Below are 13,269 nucleotides of genomic sequence, written 5' to 3' on the forward strand. Positions count from 1 at the left end.
ATTGCATGTTCAGATAATCATTAAACAAATTATTCTGGGGACCATAAAAGTGTTGTAAATATGATCAAAAACACTGGCTGGCAACTTCAATAAAATGCTACAGGGAAAAAGAGTACATTTAAAGGTATAAATCAAGTATAAAAATTAATACCTAAAAATAGTAGTATACATAAAGTGAAAAATGTATATATATATAAATAGTAAACTATGATGTTAAGTTCACGGAACAAAACTTACAAGTATACTTGCAGTATAAAACTGCTAAACTAGAAACTAGTAGTTTAATGAGAGTATACTTTCATAAACTAAAAAATGTGCTACAAGTATTTAACTAGAAAACTATCAGTATTTATACGTTCACTTGTAGTAGGCTATAGCTGCAGTACAAATGAAAAACGTTGTAAACTAGTTGTTTATTCCTACTGTTGCACTGTTTTTCCAAAAAAGAAAATTATATATATATATATATATATATATATATAGTATACTTCATAAAACAAACTTTAAAAAGACTTTTTATAGTGAAATGAAGTAGCTACTGATACAGCAGGAACCAATCAGCTGTGCCCTACAGAGAACGATGTGATTGAAAGGACCTATCAGACTGTCATCTAGAGTTTCATGACAGAACTTTGTATATTACACGTTAAAGTGAGCATTTTTATCAGATCCCAAATGGATATTAAACCGTATCGGGCCAGTACATCAACAAAAAAAACATGACAAGTCTTCTCATTTATCCCTTTTATATCATTAATAATACACATAACAAATATAGCATAGAGCATTTTATCTTCTTCTGTAGCTCAAACAATAGAGCACGGCACCAATATCATCATCATTGAGTAATGTACACCTTTAATGCAATGCCAGTTGCTTTTGATAAAAACATCTGCAAAAATACATAGCCTACACGTAAAGTTAAATGTATAGATTTACCCAAGTGTGCTAGTGCTGCCAAATGACAGTTTGCTTTGTGAGATTCATACCCCAATAGATTGTGCCCTGACAAATACTGATAAAAGTCTGAAATGCATTGTATAGCACTGTTTAAACCCAGGTGCTGTATATAAACTGTATATAGAAATTTATTTGCTGAAATTGGCTTTCCCTTAAAGAATAATTCAGTTCAAGTGTGAGATTACACCAAGCACTGCAAGTGACTTACCATTATAACAAGCTTCTGTCAAAATAAGTCACTACAGTTATCTGGTATAACTGTAGAACTTATTATCGAGAAAAATTAATGACAGAAAGATTCAGAAATATTCTGTTTGTGGAAGATCCCGTTCATTTATTTATTTAGCCAGAAACTATGGTTACAATGGTACATTTTTGTAAGGGTTTATACAATTGGACCATGCATAATAGGCAGGGGACTTTACATGACAGGCATTCTGCCACCGATTCCATCTCGTAACTAACCTGTAAAGAGTTGAGCCAAGAAAATGGGCTTGGCAGACTGTGTTCAATATGTTCCCTCACCTGTTTATGTGGAGAAAACAGATGGCAAAAAGCAGATGTCGGATGCATTTTGCAATATGAAAGCAGTCATTTTCTTGTAACTTCATCTCTCGCCAAGCTTCATTTCAAGTCTCAGTAGAAATTACAAATAGCACACGTGGGAAGATTTGTAAGTTATTTTCCCATTTAATGATATATCTTTAGATACTAAAAGCTCATCCACTGGCTCTGCCTCATATGAAGTTCAGAACGGTCTTGGTCAATGCCTGTCTGACAAGTCAGTGGTAGTTCAAATAACATTTGCCTGAGAACAGTGTATTTTTTTCCATCACACCTCTTCAACAGTCTGGCAATTCCAAGACTTCAAGCATTGTTGGGGAACTGCACTTGACAACTCATCCCTCCGCACGGTATAAAAAAAGAATGATGCTGCTCAAACAAATGAATATTCAGCAAGAGGTTCAAATGTCTACCGCATAAATACTAGAACTGCCATACGCAAACACATTTCACTCCACTCTCCGCCTGCCCTTTGCCAATTGTCATTCATGTGCTGAATATGACACATTAAAAAATCCCACTCATCAAGATTAAATGTAATGTAAAAATGTACTATATAACTGACCATTCTTTGACTGGTCACTTTGCATGGTGCTCAAACAGTCTCTTGCTATTTAATTGGTGTTTTTTTTGTCCAGGATCAATTGGAAAGTGGAACAGACTTTACTTAGTCTAAAGTCTGGCTACACACCCTTTATCCTTTAACCAAGTTCAAAATGTCACTACATTTTTAGAGTTTGCAATTGCTCCCTCATTTCAGCTTTCACATACTTTAAACAGCTCTTTAAGCTGGTGGCCACATGGGAGTCTCAGCTGACGGTTGCATTGGACATGGTGCCCACAGCATTTGAGCAGTCGCCAGGGAGAAGGATAAAGGGGAAGCTGAACAGAGGACGATGGCATCCCATATCTACAGCCCCGGGGCTGTCAGTCGGTCTCCTCGTTCTGGGGAGGGGTAAACCTGTTAGGCCTGGCTGGGAGACTAAACACTACCCTCTATTGGATGACACAGAGATTGTGCACGGTGAGGCTTGACCCTCGCTTGAACCATGGCAAGGTTTACAGCAATGAGAACAGTGGCCAAGCAGTGAACTTCCAATCTGATCCGATCCAAGTCAATCCAAAATGTGATAATGCGCATGAAGGACGTAAGCTTCTTTTCATTTTGGAATGAAATTATACAGGATGGGTTTAGAATTCTTCAAACTTGTTTGCTTACATCAAGTTCTTGTTCTTCCATTGTTAAATACAGATTTTGAGGTTAACATGAATTGCTGTTTGCAGTTTTATGTGCAGAAGTTGATATTTCATAGTGAAACTAAAAAAAATTGCCACATGATTTTACCTATCCTGAATGAACTGGATCGTGAATTAGGCATAACAGTCCATGCTGAAGTTCGCTAAGCCAATGCATACAGTATGTATATATATATATATATATATGTATATATTTAATAACTTATTATTTAGACATTTATTTAATATATAAGTGACGTCTACAAAAAGGACTAGAAATGTTACATTTGTCAGGTTGATTGGGACACTTTTTCCCATTGACATGACTGGGAAAAAGTGTCCCAATCAACCAGAATTCACCTTTATTGAAGACAACTTTGTTTTGTTTTTGTTTTATTTGCAATAACATGCACTGATGAATTGTTCACAATTAGACCAAAAACCTAAGAAAGCAAATATTTAACATAAAGGACTTTTAATTCAAAGACATGGACACCAACTAACAGCCCGATGCATTCATGATTTTGAATGTATTTTTTGGTCCTCATTACTGGATAATGGCTTCTGCTTTAGAATATGAGATGTGCAGGACCACTTCACCACACTGACCTGTTTCGAACTTTTGAACACTTTTCGTCTTCTCTAAGTCTCAGACATTTTTAACACGTCCTCTGTTGGGGATAAAAAATTAGACATGCCTCTTATGAAGCCCACATGGTAAATTATGACTTGGCTGGATTGGTTATGCAGAAGGATCAGAGACGGTCTCCTTGGTTACTTCAGTACCAAAGACACCAGTGTGTGAATGATTAAGGGCTGTAAACCCTAATGCTCAAAATAATCAATTGGTTTCAGAAGGGTTAACTTAAATGAAACTGACTTTAGGAGTATTTAGAGCTTTCTTTTTCTTTCAAGTTCACAAAATTTACACATTTTAAGTAATCTGAATTGTTTCATTGTTTTGAGTTGTATGAACTTTCTTTTCATTTGGACACACTTAAATTTAACTGAAACTGGACTGGGATTCCTATTTCCCAGCATGCTTTGCCATGGCACTCCAAAGGGAGAGTAAATGCTAAAATGAATGCGAAGTGAGATTTAGGTTTAATGTTTTGCTATGATAATTTAGAAGAGTTTCTGATATATGTTAAATATTCTATATTGCCTTAGCATTAGCAAAGCATAGCAATTGCAAGACGAGTATTAAAGCATTGTGTTACCAATTAGCAAGTTAACGTTGACTGAATTAGTTAAAGCTAGCCAGGTTTCCACTACTAAAAGTATTTAAATTGAGATTACAGGATAATTTTAAGTTAAATGTATGAATTCGCTTACTCAAATATTACAAGTTAAGAGCAATTATAATGTATGAGTAAAACTTTGAACTTTAAACTTTGAATTTATTAACTTAAAAAAAGAAAACGTAGGCGATGTATCTGATTACCTCAAAATTGAGTTTTGCCAAATTATTCGGGTTTGCAGTTTAATGTTGAACTTCACACATGTTGTTTCACCTTTTAGATGTTGCTCTACAGAGGTGCATTGTAAGGAAAGCTTAGAATCAAGCTCCAGTGTCTGGCCACCAATATCCTGTCACTGTGCATCAGCTGCCACCCATTGACAATAACATTATGACTGACATCTGTCTTTTACTTGAGCTTTGTAAATAACAGGCACTTCACGGGTTATTCTCATTTCGAGTTATAACATGGGGGCAGACCAACAATTACTATAAAAGAGTGCAAGAGAAAGTCAGTAATTCTCACATTATCTCAGCAATGCATCAGCTGAGGACATTTTGTGTTTTAGATCATGTTTAGCATATGGTTTTGTTTTCTCATGCAAATCTGACATTATTGTGGTTGTTTAAACTCTTATCCCTTTATCCTCAAGTAATGAGACTGGGACTCAGCACACAAGGGTTGATGTTAATTTTCACATGCTCTGCTATGACAGAATATGATACAGCTTTAAGGTCATATCATTTCAATCTATAATTTCGTGAATCCTGACAATTTTAAAAAAAAATTTTTTTTTCAATTTTTAACATTTAAATTGAAAACGTATTGCTTAAGAAAACAACACCAATTTTAACGATGCTAATCCTAACAGTTTGGCACATTTTACCCCCCACATTTAAATATTCAATGTACAGCTCTTAATGTTACAAATACATTTTTAATTTATGGTTTGCATTATGGTAAATGTAAATAAGAAACACAAAAACAAAATAAAAGTTTTTTTATATATATATGTCAATGCCATTTTAATAGTGTAGTCTGAAAGATAGGCTTCATTTTTATTTATTTAAATAAATATTTTTCTTTTGATTTTGTGTTAAAGATGACCTGGACATACATCCACTTCAGATTTCACCCATTTACAAAATGTTATATTTTAGAGCCTGAAGTAGTAGTATCTTTTAGCTGAGCTCCTCGAGTACATAACACAAGAAATGTCTAAAAGTCACTCGACTTCATTATTAATAAGCTTGGGTCCTGGTCTCATGGATCAAATTACAATTCATTTACTTTAGACTTGTTTCAATTCCCACAGCGTGCAGGGTTATTTCCCAAGAGACGGGCGTTCAAAGATGTCAGTTAAACGCAACCTCTCACTGCGCATCTCGGCAGGATTTAGAAAATCCACTTTTTATTTCCTCCGAGAGGGCTGGGTAAATTTCAGTAGCACATACTCATACATTACAACCCCTGAAATGATCCAGTCAATATGAGCACAGGTAAGTGTGAGTTCTGTTCCAAGTCAGCAGGAGCCTGTTAGAGGCATATGACTGTGACATAAGAAAAGGAAACTTGTATTTGGGAAATGAAGCAGAAGAATTTGTGCAAGAGCTTAACAGCAAAATGAATTAGCATGCATTCATTTGAGGAACGTGATTAAGGATTATGAAAAGGCCTGGATGAAAGAATAAGAGACGTTATGTAACGATAATCCTCCTATGAACAACATCCCTACTAGTTTGTGGTGCTTACCAAGTATTAAACTTTGTTGTAGAACTTGCCCGTAGCCGTAGCACAAACTGTGAACATGGCTGCATCAAATTGTGTGGCTTGTTGAGGAGAGTTGTGATTTTATTTATCTCAATGATCTTTTGATGTCAATAAAACAGGCGGAAAAAAAACACAGACTTACATTGAAGAAAGTACCTGAGAGACCAGAGTATCATGATTCATGAACAGTTGGAGGGCTCTTTTGTCTTGGACCAGTAAGCAAGCCCCTACTGACAAAAAAAAGCAAAGCAATAGCTTCATGAGAACACGTTGGCAAAGAAATTAAAGGCTCTTCCAAACATTTAAAACAATAACATTTATTGCTTCATCTGAATACTGTATTGAAACCACACGCATTCAGTAATACACCAAAAAATTATACATGGATGCACAAAAGGCAGTGAACACAATGCTCTACAAAACACTACTTTACAGAAATTTAAAAATTCTAAATATCAAAAATTGGACAGCTGCAAAACGGCAGCCAGCTGTTATCGGTGGGACAACTCACAAATGACATTGTAATTGAGCTAGTCGGAGCAGTCAATAACCACCTGCCAAAAACAACAAAAATGAAAACAACTTCTCATAAAACAGGAGATTGAAATGTTGGTATAAATTAACGTGAATCATGAAATCAGTTTAAATCAAGAGGTAAATGTACCTGACATAAACCACTTACTTTCAATGCAGCGCAGACTGCACAATAATACAAAAGCGCAGGTGGTTGCGTGTGAGAAAAGAGATTTTATATCCTGTCAGTTACACACAAAGGACCAGAAAGAGATGTTACGCTAGGCTTGAATCATTTAACAGAACAAAGATAGCTATGGCTTGTATTTGCTTTGAACACAACTGGAAAAGCAGCCAGTTATGGTTCTTCAGAGAGCAAGATGATAAACTCCACTGCCCTGATGTTTGACACTGTGACTAAAATATTAATACACCAATGCAGAGACGACACGTCCTAGCAGGTGTCCTAAACTTAGAAACAAGACTGGATACAGATTAAACTTTCTCTTTAAAGACTAAAATATGGTTAAATACAAGTTAAGCTTTAACATGCTGTCATTTAAAACTAAATATTTTGTCTCCGAAACGCATTTATTATAGAAGTCTATGGGCAAGCGACATCCTCTTTAGCTTTTTCTTACTGAACAATGAGTCGGAATTATTTCCTGTAGTAACTGAAAGAATCCAACAGCTTTGTCAATAGACTTTAACTTGTATTTAGCCATGAATATTCTTTTAATTAGCCGTTTAGTGGTGTCAGTTGACAGTGTGATTACTGGACACCAAAGAACTTCAGTCGAACCGCTTTGACAGACTGGCAGAAACCGATGACATGGATGAAAATTAAAGGAAAGAAACTGTAAAAAAAAGAGAGAGAGTTTAAAACCTTGACTTCAGCAATAAAATCATATGTACATCTGCATAAAGTGTCCGTTTGGGAAGGTTGGAGAAGTTAGGTGGACTCTCGACCAAAAGGCGCATGGTGGTAGATTGGGTGTTGCTTCTGATGGCCTTTGTGGAAGGCCACTTAAGTGTGTGCCGTTTTAATCTCCACAAAAGAACGCAGTTATTGTTTAGGGCAGTAGTCTGCAGGCTTTTAGTCCTGCTCCATAGGCTCCTCCTCTGCGCCCTCTGAGTCCAGGGCCCCTGACCCGGAGTCGCCCTCTGTGGGTGACTCTACGCTACTGCTGCTGGATGTGGGTCCAGAGACATTTTCATCAGTGCTACTGCTGCTGACCTGCTCGCTTGGCTCCTCCCCTTCTCTCACCTCAGGGCTAGAGGCCACACCCGCCGGGGCTCTCTGCTCTGATTGGTCCATGTCACTGGGCTCTTCTGAGGAGTCATCTGAGCCACAAGGAACCTCTCTCTCAGTAAAAGCGTCTCTGGAATCTGCGGCGGGACACTCAGGCTGTGTGCTGGAAGGCTCTACGTTAGGAAAGAATAGAATACATTAGAGCATTGTTTAGCGCGTTAAAACCCAAAAAGTGGAGAAACATTACACTACCTTGGTCCTCAGAGCTTTCAACTGAAGCATGAGGTTTACTTTCCTCCTCTTCTTCACTCCCCTCATGCAACATGGATGACGGTGATTCGGCATCCTCCGACTTATCCGTGGAGCTTTTGGACGACGTAGATCTGGGTTTCTCGACAACCTGCTCGTCTACATCTTCATCCTCATCTTCTTCATTGCCATCCTCGTTGAATTTGAGTCTCTTTACTTCATGTTCCTCCTCCTCCATTCCCTCATCTTCCTCGTCATCTAAGTGTTTGTTTTTAACAGAGCTGCTGAGAGGCCCACCAATGCCTGATACAGATGCATCACTGAAACACAAAGATATATTCTGAATTTCTCTAATGTAAAGGACATTTTGGGCTGCTGAAGTTCAAGCCGTTTAATTATTCATCATGTGATAGATAAGTGAACATGTTCAATGATTTAACCATCAGCATTTTACACAAACAAAATCATGAAATATGAGGGCAATTTTAGACTACCTGGCTGTTTTGCTATGTCCTTGTGGTAAGTTTGACTCTTTGTTTTCTGTACTGTCCGGAAGACCGTTTGTGGCCAGCGAACTGGCCATGGAGTGCTTCTGTCTGTTTAATGGTCTGGGTGTTCCTGGACCATTCACTTTCCTGTAATATATAGTAAATTCAAGTTACGCTCTTTAAAAAAAAAAAAAATGTAAATGACTGGTCCTAAGCTAATTTTCCTAACCTCTCTGTAAAGGCAGATGTGTTCCCTGGCAACATGACTCCATTCATTCTGTTGACACCACTGCAGCCATTTTTCCTACAAAGGCCAAAAATAGCTCTTCATTTGTCTACAGTAATTAAAGATATCCAGGTGATCAAATTAAGATGTAACAGCTTTATGATTTTAATATTGAACAGTAATTACTTACTCAGATGTAGGATAAATGCAACTGACCACCATCACATTCTGACAAAGAGAGAGAGAGAAAAAAAATCTATATTACATAACATAAGCAACATAAATTCTGTATTTACAACCTACTTGGGTGAAAAGAATAAATAAAAAAAAGACACTTCTTGCTTGTATTTCTTTAAGATGTGGACCTTTTAAAGATAATCAAATAACTTTTAAACAAAACATCAATGTGTCAAAGTTCCTCCATCACATAATAGTAAAACCTATTTAGTAGGGGTGTAACGATAACTTCATTTCACGATTCGATATATATCACGATACTGAACTCACGATACGATATTATTGCGATACTCCCAAGACATATGATAAAAGGTTAACAAAAAATGTACTGTTGATTAAAATGCTAACTTTGATATTACATTGTGGGTTTAAATGAACAGGTTTGGACTTGGTGCTTGTAATTCAAGGACAATGGTGACACCAGAATAAAAATATTCATGATTCTGAAGCTGACCATTGCATTATTATACATTATAATCAACATTATATAGTAGTTTAATGTAGTACTGACACTAAAACTCTGAAAACATGATTTTTTTCTTATACAGTAATTTCTATTTTGGGAGAACTATCCACGATACATATTGTCACTATCCACGATACGTATTGTTGCATTTTTGTATTGCGATATATTGTGGCACGATATATTGTTACACCCCTACTATTTAGCAAACATTGAAGAGACAAAGTATGTAAAGCAATGTAACGAAATTTCTCTATCGATAATCGCACACCTGCAAACCAAATGTAAGCGACCATGAAATCAACAGAGTACCTTTATGGATGTGATAATATCCCACATCTGACTTCAGATGGAAAGTAGCAAAACTACAATAAAAATGCAAATACAAAGAAAACATACTGGGAACATACGGGGACTGTCACCCCTATAATAGCATGGTGAAGAAGATGCCTCAAAGTCAGCCGGATCCGGGCTGTATCCAGATCAGATGGTGGACCTGTGTCTAGACATGAATACAAAGCATGATGTAGTCCGCCGGATCCGGGCCGTATCCAGATAAGGTCTAGACACGACCACAACGCATCCCTGAAGTGTCAGCAAAGATTGTGTCAACTAGACTCTCCCCTGTGAAGTCCTCATCGACACGACAGCCAGTGGCACTGATCCTCAACAAACCCGTCTCCATACCGCGTGATGACTCCGATCTTCAACCAGATGGAACTGGATAAATATTCTGAATGTTCTGATCCAACCTGACTTCTGACCTGTAATGCTGCCTGAATCATAATCATACACCGTTCCTTCGTTGGCCAGAGGAGAACTGGCCCCCGACTGAGCCTAGTTTCTCCCATGTTTTTTGTCCTTTTTCTCCATTCTGTCACCTGATGGAGTTTTGGTTTCTTGACAGTGTCGCCTTTGGCTTGCTTATTTGGGGACACTTAATATTCAACAATATTATTGATCTACCTGCATTGACACCATTATATGAGAACTGAACTGAGCTGGACGATGACGTCACTGTTTTCTTCAGAGCGGGTATATATAAATAAACTAAATTAATAACTTTTCTATAACAAGAATTCACCATCACTGAACTTACTTAAGCTGGACTATGACGCTATTTTCTTCTAGAGGTGCTGCACAGCCGAAACAAACTTTGTTGCATTATTTTCGTTATCCCTATAAAGCTGCTTTGAAACAATCTCTATTGTAAAAAGCGCTATATAAATAAAGATGACTTGACCAGACAAAAGTATTTTGTAGCAAGTGCATCATTTTTATTAGCCTTATTAGTTCTTACACTGAATAATGCATCACGCACTTACCTTCTCTACCCCTCTGAGAAACTTCTCTGTTCCTGTGTAGTTCCTCTTAGGTTCCGTGAGCAGCTCGCACAAGCGCTGGATAGTAAATGGGATCCTGGATAGAGAAAAAAATATTTGAATAATATTTGAATTAGCTGGTGAAATCTCCACAACAAACCACAGAGAACTAGTAGCAAATGTTCTCCACTCTATCCTGACACACATATCACAAGGAAATATGTAGGCTTTGGTTACATTCAACAGCCAGAAGATGGCACACTTGCTCTGGGGTAAAGAGACAGGCTTGCTCTTTGTCCAAAACAGCTTACACTTATTACAAGGACAAACCCCAGAGCCTTTCTAAAAGAAAAAATGGTGATAGCACCACACAATGCAATTAATTAAGAGTATTACTAACCCATTGTATCCATCGACAATCTTGAGAATTCTCTCCTTCATTTCTTCGAAGGGAATTGACTCCACGTTTGGGTTGGCAGGCCCTCGTTGCTCTGGGGCCGACGCTTGGAAATCCTCCATTACTTTCTCCAGTTTGAATATGAAATAGCTTTTAAACTGAGACCAGGACACCCTGAAGAGGTGACAATACAGAGCATAAGTAACTCAAGTCACACAGACAACTATAATTTGTAAGGCACAAGATCCGGCGGTCAAGATTCTCTATTATAAGGCCAGCAACCCAAATTAATGATCATGCAATTTTCATATTTGAAAATGCAGTCGAAATTGTTTTATTATGCGAGAAAATACAAGGCTGATAAGAGAGACATGAAACTAGAACAGCTATGTAGGATGAAAAAAGCCACACAGTTCAGGGGTCATTATGCAAAATATATTTCATCACAGGACTAAATGCAACAATCCCAAGCAGGTTTTTTTTCAGAAACATAGATACATTTGATCTCTCGATATGCATCTGACTCACAATTACTTCATGAAATGAGGGCTAAAGCAGATCTAGTCGATAAGGACAAGGTTCAGTGTGTTTTGGAACAAAACCAAAAGTGCTGTGGTGTTATAATAAACCACTTTGTGGTGTTACCTAGAAATGCAGTGATGATTTTAAACAAACCACAAAAACAGGTCACAAAGTTAGTTGGGGTTTAGACCACGCAGATATATCTGAAGGTACTTACAGGGTTTCCCCGGTCTTCGCAACATGGCACAAAAACTGGTCCAACGGCGGAGACGCTTCTTTCTTCACCTTCTTGTCAAAATCTACAGAAAACACAATAATAAGATCATTGCATTGTAGATTTTATGTGAAAATCTGTAGTGGATACAATTACAAAAACTGGAAACAATCTTAGTTCTGGAGTACATTTAGCTGCACGATCTTCTAATAATAGTCCATTCTAGTTCTCTCACCCTATATCCATTTTAATGAAAAATTGTGCATGTTTTAATTAGCTATATCCAATATAATAGTTAACTACAATGCACCAGTTTCTAGGTTTAGACTAGGTCATCTACAAGTTTCAAATTTTCAGCATTTTCTTTTCAACAACTATTTAGAGAACTCTAAAAAATAGAACTCTAAAATAGTCTTGGAATATCATGCATGCTTTTATGAAAATTATTAAACATCTGGTTTCTAGTCTTTAGTTCATTTTCAAGTTCCAAGTGTGACATTTTTACTGCACCATTCAAGAGAATAACTATAAGTTAGTTAACCAGCCCAGCCCTGAACTTTCATGAAAAATATCAGAGAAAATATTAAATTATTTTCCTAACACATTTATATAAAAGATAATACAGGTACAATAAATCTGACCTTTATGTCATTTAATCACCAAAACTATTTACACTACTATACGACTATAAACAAACACACACACATACAAAGATAGAGGATTATGATTATTTACGCTGTAAGCTAAGAGTTGAGAGTACAACTTTAGTTATTATAAATACCCCAAAAATAGCGTTAAAAAGGAAAATGATAAATAATCAGGCTTTGTTGTTAAATTATACACTAGTTTGAAGTTAACCCTGGATAAACCGAGGTGTAATATACTTGAATCAGCTCTATATCATCCCAAACCACTAACTAGTTATCTCAATCAAAAAAATAGTCTTGTTTATTAACGTCGTCATTTTTAGGCAAATATTACAGAAGTCATAAAGCAGGAGGATGTAACCTGTTCATCTGCTCTTGACAAACAACAGACCTCGAAAAACAGTAAAAGCCATTTAGCCACAGGCCATGCTAACATGAGCTAACTCACATTACAAGCTCATAAGCACATATAACTCCTCTCTAAACTCGCGCAGACCACCTCAACACACACAAACGGGTACCTTTAAGAGCTTCCAGAAGAGTGTCTATCTCCATGTCTGTGTTGTTGTCCCTGTCTCCAACTGAAAATCGAGAGCTGATGGCTGCTGTTGAGCTCAGTGAAGAGGACAGGGGAAACATTTCAATATGGCGGCGACTGCGACGTCACTGCCGGTGTGGTATAGAGATCAGTCCCAGCTGTTGCGCAATAGTATGCCTGCGACTCAAAATCCAGTCAGCTGCCTACCTAAACATCATTTTATTGTTTTTGTGGATGTGCAAAAACTACGTAGACATAGTTTTGGAGCACAATAGGAATAGGCGCGTTCCGAGCAAAGTGTATATCCATAAATGCTTTGAAAGAAGGCTCACAGAACAGTCAATGTCTTGTGCAGTCTGACTGGAATTATTAGCCTCTTTATAATTGAATGCTCATCGCCCTATTTATTTAAAAACAAGTATGAAAGTAT

The 13,269-nt window shown here is 37.1% G+C and overlaps 1 protein-coding gene across 1 annotated transcript; it reads right to left on the bottom strand.

Annotated features, from left to right (window-relative positions):
• Nucleotides 1-6,063: 6,063 nt before the first annotated feature.
• ppp4r2b (protein phosphatase 4, regulatory subunit 2b) lies at nt 6,064-13,217 on the bottom strand. Its single transcript, XM_079628438.1, has 9 exons — nt 12,823-13,217; nt 11,658-11,739; nt 10,922-11,092; nt 10,525-10,618; nt 8,690-8,727; nt 8,503-8,577; nt 8,280-8,420; nt 7,789-8,105; nt 6,064-7,709 (listed from the first exon to the last, which is right to left on the bottom strand). The coding sequence occupies exons 1-9, from the start codon at nt 12,938-12,940 to the stop codon at nt 7,381-7,383; spliced, it is 1,365 nt and encodes a 454-aa protein (XP_079484564.1). The 5' UTR covers nt 12,941-13,217; the 3' UTR covers nt 6,064-7,380.
• Between the last annotated feature and the right edge of the window lie 52 nt (nt 13,218-13,269).

Source organism: Phoxinus phoxinus, assembly GCF_949152265.1.
Source record: "Phoxinus phoxinus genome assembly, chromosome: 11".
Classification (NCBI taxonomy): domain Eukaryota; kingdom Metazoa; phylum Chordata; class Actinopteri; order Cypriniformes; family Leuciscidae; genus Phoxinus; species Phoxinus phoxinus.